The sequence below is a fragment of the Salmo trutta genome, chromosome 7 (genome assembly GCF_901001165.1).
Source record: "Salmo trutta chromosome 7, fSalTru1.1, whole genome shotgun sequence".
Taxonomy (NCBI): Eukaryota; Metazoa; Chordata; class Actinopteri; order Salmoniformes; family Salmonidae; genus Salmo; species Salmo trutta.
The window spans coordinates 39493043-39500253 of record NC_042963.1 but is presented as its reverse complement, the minus strand read 5'-3'; the positions used below and the strand labels follow the sequence as shown (position 1 = coordinate 39500253).

At 43.0% G+C, this 7211-nt stretch overlaps 1 protein-coding gene across 1 annotated transcript; it reads left to right on the top strand.

The window, feature by feature from the left end:
• Positions 1-275: 275 nt before the first annotated feature.
• On the top strand, positions 276-5742 carry LOC115197386 (carbohydrate sulfotransferase 1-like). The gene is made up of 2 exons (XM_029758837.1): positions 276-417; positions 3451-5742. Exons 1-2 carry the CDS (start codon positions 276-278, stop codon positions 4593-4595), a joined length of 1287 nt encoding a protein of 428 aa, XP_029614697.1. The 3' UTR covers positions 4596-5742.
• Positions 5743-7211: the final 1469 nt, after the last annotated feature.

The following is a 7211-nucleotide window of genomic DNA, read 5'->3' as shown; positions in this document are numbered from 1 at the left end:
AATCTGTGACAAAGGCGTGGATACATTTTCTGCATACTTTTTTTACATAAAGTTTCTGATTTTTGCAACGTTACGAAGAAGAAAAAAAGCTGCTCGTAAAATATTTTTTTCTTTCCTGCTCTGGTCAGAATGTCTGCAGAAAGTTAAAATCCCAGAGGACTACTCTTCTGCATCGCTCTTGTTCTCCCTGAGGACAATGTGTGAGGAGTGTCACCTCTCTGTGTTTCCCCTGGTGGCTGCAGCGTGAAGGATGTAAGGCCGGAGGAGGACGCAGCATGGAGTGCTCCTGGAAGACAGTGCTGCTGCTGGTGTGTGCCTCTCTGGGGGTCCAGTACACAGCCATCCGCACCCTGAGAGACTCCCTGTCCGGGCCCTGCCACGGTGGCGTCTACCACTGTCAAAACCGACAGCCCAAAGGTAAGAGAAAACTCAAGCATGAAACCACTAATGCACAACAACAAGCACAATTGGCTGTACTCTACATGGCTTAGGGAGCACACATTCCAGTGTATCTACTTTCTGTGTCTACTGAGGAGTCTTACATTGCCAGAGCCCACAGCCCAAAGGTGGGGTCAAAACTCTGCCAAGCATGTCCCCACTAACTCAGAAAAACAAGCACAAAGTGGCTATACTAGTATATGGCTTAGGGAGCACACATTCTGCTGTATGTTCTAGCCTACTTTGTGTGTGTCTACCACTGCCAGAGCCAGCTGCCCAAAGGTATAGGCATATCAGTGCCAAGCATGTAACCACTAATACAGAACAAGCACAAAGTGGCTGGACTGTATATATGGCTTAGGGAGCACACATGGGAGCATGCATTGTACTGTATGTACTTAGTGTGTCTACCGCTGTGAGAGCCAACAGCCCAGAGGTAAGGCTCTATTTGCAAAGCACATAACAAGACTGAGCAACAAACAGAAGTAGCTGTACATTCGACTGTATGTATTTTGTTCTTTAATTAAAGTAGAATTTTCATTGAGACTGTGTTCTAGTCTTGCTCAGTAACTGGTAGGGTTTAAACTGATACCTCTATTATGTAGCTAGACTAGTGGAGGCTCCTCAGAGGAGGAAGGGGAGGACCATCCTCCACAGTGAATTTCATTTAAGAAAATATATTTTATATAGATAAAACTACACAAAATATATTCACATTCACAAGGTCTATAGGAGCCTCAACAACTTTGTAGGGTAGCACCATGGTGTAGTCGGAGGACAGCTAGCTAGCTTCTGTCCTCCTCTGTGTACATTGACTTCAATACAAAACCTAGGAGGCTCATGGTTCTCACCCCCTTCCATAGACTTTCACAGTAATTATGACAACTTCCGGAGGACATCCTCCAACCTAGAGCTCTTGCAGCATGAACTGACATGTTGTCCACCGAATCAAAGGATCAGAGAATGAATCTAGTACTGAAAGCATAAGCTACAGCTAGCTAGCACTGCATAAAATGTGGTGAGTAGTTGACTCAAAGAGAGAGAGACAATAGCTGAACAGTTTTGAACAAATTAATTAATTCAAAAATGAAGGAGGAGCAAGTGAGATATATTTTTTTTACTTTCACTTATTTACGTAGCAAATGCAGCTAGCTACTGTAGTTTAGCCTACTCAAACACCCTGCTCAAACAGAGGGATGCTATGTTAGCTTGCTGGCTATGACTATCCAACACTGGAACTCTTCCAAGTCAAGGTAAGCTTTTGGTTTTACTAATTTGTTGCCACCGGGTCCCACCGGTATAACTACTAAATGGCTTACTGACTGTATACTGCACTACACGATTGTAGCGGGTTTACTAACGCGTTAATTCTATTAGCTATGTTGACTATGATGTTACTTTAGCTAATATGGTGACAACAATGTAGGCTGTCTGTAGCGGTTATGATATGAAGGTTTGGCTTGGAAAGGCTTTTTTGCCTGGCCGTCAGACAGCTGATGTGCTGTGCATTGAAGTCCACAAGCAAAGGGAAAAGGTGAAAGGATTCTGTTGAAAAATGTTTCTTAAACGGAAGCAAACAGAATGAAACGGGGATACCTGAATTTGTCCAATAGAAACTCTCCTTTTGCAACTGCTGGACTAATGATTATACTCCTGATCAGCTAGGTACAGGCAAGAGTGTGTAACTTGGTATTGAATGTGTCACTGTATGTCCATGTGTCACTGTCTGTCACCTAAAATCTTTTTCCTCTCGACCTGTGTGCCACTACATTGTAAACTTTAATCCATAGGCTAGGTTGTAGCAAACTCATGATGGGTACAGGGAACATGTTGAGTATCATGTAGTAGCCTAAGCCTATCAATGTTACATTGAACTGGGTGAATGGAATATGAATGACAATCATCCAATATGCTGTAATAGAAATAAGGCCATGCTCATTAAAAAAAAATGGTCCTCCCTCATCTTAAACGGCACTGACCACCACTGATTAGACATAGTAGCAATAACTTGTACAAGACTCAACTGATGGCCAGCAGTCACTTTAAATGCGACCAGTAGAGGGCATACATAGACATTTTATTTTACAATTGCTTGATAATATATTTCAAAAACCGACTAATTGAGTATATACATTCAGGGTTCACAAGTTTGAGTTTGTGAAATTTTTCCCACATAAAACCCTTATGTGGTATTCATACGGGAAGAAAGTTTGTTTGCGTGGGGTCATTAGTCAGTGACTCTCGAGGAGCAGAGGGAGAGAGCAAATAGTAAGCTAATCCTTACCCAAGGGAATTCCCCTTTTCATGGAGGAGAGGATGAGAGAGATGTAATATCTGTGATTCATTTTTATTCATTTGACAATTATCCACCAGTTTATCCTCATTAATCAGCTTTCGCGGGGTGGCTGTATACGCCTTTCGTCAAGCTCGTCTCCAGATAAAAGTAACGACCCCTTTGCAATCAACTCCTCATCAGCAGTAATTACACGTTAGCAATCCGCTCTATATTTAGAGAGGAGACATTTCACCAGTCCTTGGGTAAACATCGGCAGACAAGCATCTTACTCATGCATGTTTAGCCTACTTTCTGAATTATTTAAGCAAATTGGCTGGATAGAGTCTTCAGTTGGTTTTTCTTAGTCCTCTGTTATGATGATGATACTGGATTCTATTTTACTTTTATAAGCTTCTTTCATTCCACGTGTCCATGTGCCAAGAGCTTAGGATTGGTTGCAGAACATGTTTGTCTGAAATTGTATGAAAGTCAACCAATTAATATTAAAAGTTGTATTCATAAAGTAGTAAAATAAAGAACAATCATGAAGTTGCCCTCTAAATAAGTCAACTAAGACCCATACTGTTGTATATATACTTTTTTAATACTTAATCAACTGTATCATATTCTAGAAGCATATGCAGCTACTGTAGTTATTGCAACTATCACAGTACAATAGGCTACTATGTGTATTACATGGGTACAGATATCCTCTCCTTGTCCCCTTGTCCTTCTAGACTCCAGGTGGAGAGCTCTGTGTGAGAACAACACGTTGCCCATGGAAACATCGGCCATGGCCTCCCGGCGCCACATCCTCCTGTTCGCCACCACCCGCAGCGGCTCCTCCTTCACCGGTCAGCTCTTCAACCAGCATCCGGCCATCTTCTATGCGTTCGAGCCCCTCTACCACGTCCAGCAGGCCTTCACCAACTCCAGTGGCAGACTGCGTCGGGCCCTGGACCGCCGGGCCCTGCTGGGGGCCTACAGGGACCTCCTCCTCAACCTCTACACCTGTGATCTACGCTTCCTGGAGAACTACATCCGCCCTGAGCCCCAGGACCACGTCACTGGGTCCTTCTTCCGCCGGAGTTCCAGCCGAGCTCTCTGCTCCCCCCCTGTGTGCCCCGAGGGTGGTGAGGGGGCCTCGGCCTCTGGGAGTCAGCCTGATGAGACCTGGTGCCCCAAGAAGTGCGGGGCGCTGAACCTCACCCTGGCCTCCATTGCGTGTCTGTCACGGGGTCACGTGGCCATCAAGACAGTGCGTGTCCCTGAGGTGGGGGACCTGCGCACCCTGACCGAGGACCCACGGCTAGACCTGAGGATCGTTCACCTGGTGCGCGACCCCAGAGCCATCCTGGCCTCGCGCATGATGGCATTCTCTGAGCAGTTTCGTGCCTGGAAGATCTGGAATGCTACAGGCAGGCAGCCGCGCTACGTAGACCTAGCTCAGATCACCAGCACCTGCAGGGACATGGCAGACTCGGCAGAGACAGGGCTGCAGAGGCCGGCGTGGCTGCGTGGACGCTACCTCTTGGTGCGCTACGAGGACCTGGCCCTCAACCCCAAGGAGAAGGCTCAGGAGATCTACAGGTTTGTGGGGTTGGAGATGGATGAAAGCGTGCACTCGTGGATCGCACAGAACACCAACAACAGCGCGCCTCCTACATCCGAGTGGAACTATAAGTACTCCACCACCAGAGACTCCAAAAACACAGCAGAGAGCTGGAGGCTGAGACTAGGGTTTGATATAGTGAGGACTTTGCAGACTCTGTGCAATGATACACTCTCTCTTCTAGGCTACAGGGCGGTCCACTCTGTGGCTGATCTGAGAAACATGTCTAATAGTCTGGTGGAGCCCAGGCCATTTCAGACTCTCGTATAACTGTGACCATGCAGGTGGTTGGATATAATGCTACAAGAGCTCCATAGTGTATCTGATATGTTGTCTGTGTCTTCACTCGAACACAGGCAATCCAATTTTTATCTTTTTCCACTAATTGATCTTTTGACCTATAACTGGGCAAACAATCAGAATTGGGCTGCCTGTGTAAACGTTTTATGACTATGATTATGACAATGACTCTGTCTGTCTGTGTGTGTCTTCATTGCATTTAATATCTCCAAGAATGTTTTGTTTATGCCTAGCAATTTAAGATATTTCCCCCCAAAATTGTTGGGAATTTAAATGCGTTTCATTTACAGTTTGCATGTGGTTTGAAAATTACATTCCAAAAACCAACAGAACTCAACTGCCAGCCCAGTATGTTTCCTGACAGTATCGAGGAGAATCTCAGGTTTTTGAGTCGTCTTAGATAAAGCTTCTTAGTGTACGTGTTTATGTGCTGCTCCATTCAACGTTCCTGGCTCTGCTCTTATTTATTCACCCTTATTTTACCTGGTAAATTGACTTTCACAGCAACGACCCGAGGAAGCTACATGTATACTTAAGGCCAGATTTATACTTTACCTTAAAATGTTATGGTTTTAATCCTGGAAATTCAATGTGTCTATGTTCAACACTTTGTATTCGTGTTTATTTCCTAGAATATCAATGGCTGACGTTGCACTGATGCCAGCGCTTAGTACAGTAATTCTAGTCACTCTAATGGTGTTATGTTTTCTGAGAATGGCTCGATGCAGGTCATCCATTTATGCTCACCTTAAAGGGATTGAGGGGATTTTTGTGAAATGAAAATTATAGTGCTTGCCTGACAAAGCATCTTCGAAAATGCTCTGAATGATGCCTGGAAACAGCTTAAAATGTCACAGGTAACCACACCATGAAGATCAGAGCCTGTATCCTACTTTGTATTGCAACCTGATTTCAAATGTACACTTCAGAACACTTCAGATTTAGGTCTTTGGTTGGTGCACTGTATATACTATAATATATGTGTTATTAAAAGAAAAGATGTCAGTGCTTTGTCTTAAGTCTGTAACTGTCAACTGTAAATCAGGTTTGTCAAAATATCGAAAAGGTCTGTTTATAAATTTAATATTTTCTAAATAAATTGATTTAACATAACAAACAAATAGTGTTAATTTGATTAAGTTAGGCTAATTGTGCTGAAGTCAGTCACACGACAATCCTTCAATATCAAAATGAAAACCTACAGACAAGGACATTGTGGTTAGAATAATTTATGTAACTGAGCCTGGTGCTAATTCAACATCTATCATTTTATTTCCGCTCCTATCGAATTTGGATTGTCTTCAAACCAAACCTAAATCTTGTCATTGCTGATGTGGGGAATTATACAATCAATAGTATTGACTCTGAGAGAATCCTAGTGGACAGAATTTATGTATAATGTTAAAAGTTTGATAACAATACGCCCAGCTAGCACATAATGTTCTGAGAACCATATGTTTCTTAAAGTTTGGTGAAAGCGTGATTCTCCTATGGTTATTTTGCATACAACCTTCCCACAATGTTCTAGGAATGGTGCAGGATACCCAGCTAGCACATAATATTCTGAGAACCATATGTTTCTTAGGTGAGAATTTCAGTACTTCATCATAACATTTTCTACAGGTTTCCTCATGGTTATATTTAAAGTCATGTTCTCAGAACATTAAGAAAACTTTCCATAAAAAAACCCACAAGAAAACGTTCTAAGAATGTTATTTAAAAACATACATTCCTTTCTCAGCATCAACAAAATTCTATCCTCTATCTTGTTCAGCGTGTTCAGGTGTGTTGGCCGCACCCACTAATTGGCCACACCTGATCTTAATGAGTGCTTGTTTCTGTTAAATTGGGATTTGTATAGACTAAAATGAACAGCCTTGAATGATTTAAAAAAAAACATGGCATGCTAGCTCTGTCCTGGTGGTGCAGTGGACTAATTCCATAGGTAGAGAACATAAGTTCGAATCTCACCAACACCATGCCCCAATAAAAAAAGAAATATCTTTGCAATATCTTTGAAATATCTAAGCAAATTCATTTTCATGTTCTCAAACCTTTAAAAAATGCTCAGTTTTATATGTCAGGAAACGTGTGACTTCGTTCCCAGAACCAATGGGAAACCAAAAACGTACGTTTCCACAACATCCAAGGAACCAAATGTGCTAGCTGGGCAGCCTATGATTGAATTAGTTTAGCTAACAGCCTCTCTATGGCAGGCTGCATCTCACACACAGGAGAGGAGACAACCATGGGTCCTTTGCCAGGTTTCCCATTTGCAATTGGCCTCAGTGCCCAAAACAGTGAGCGGTAACGTGCCATCTCGAGACACCAGCCCATGCATTTCACTGTTGAGACACTCTCCTCAGTCTTACTTATTGAGATGAGTTCTGCAGGTAATTCCTGAAGAAAACGCATTGCCCAACTAGCAAATAATGTTCGAAAAACCATAAGATTCTTAGAGCTTGATGATAGCATGGTTGTCCTATGGTTATTTTGCATACAACCTTCCCACAACTTTCTGGGAATGGTGCAGGATAGTTGCTTGGCTTTGGAACATTCTCAGCCCATTTAAGTAACTTGACAACA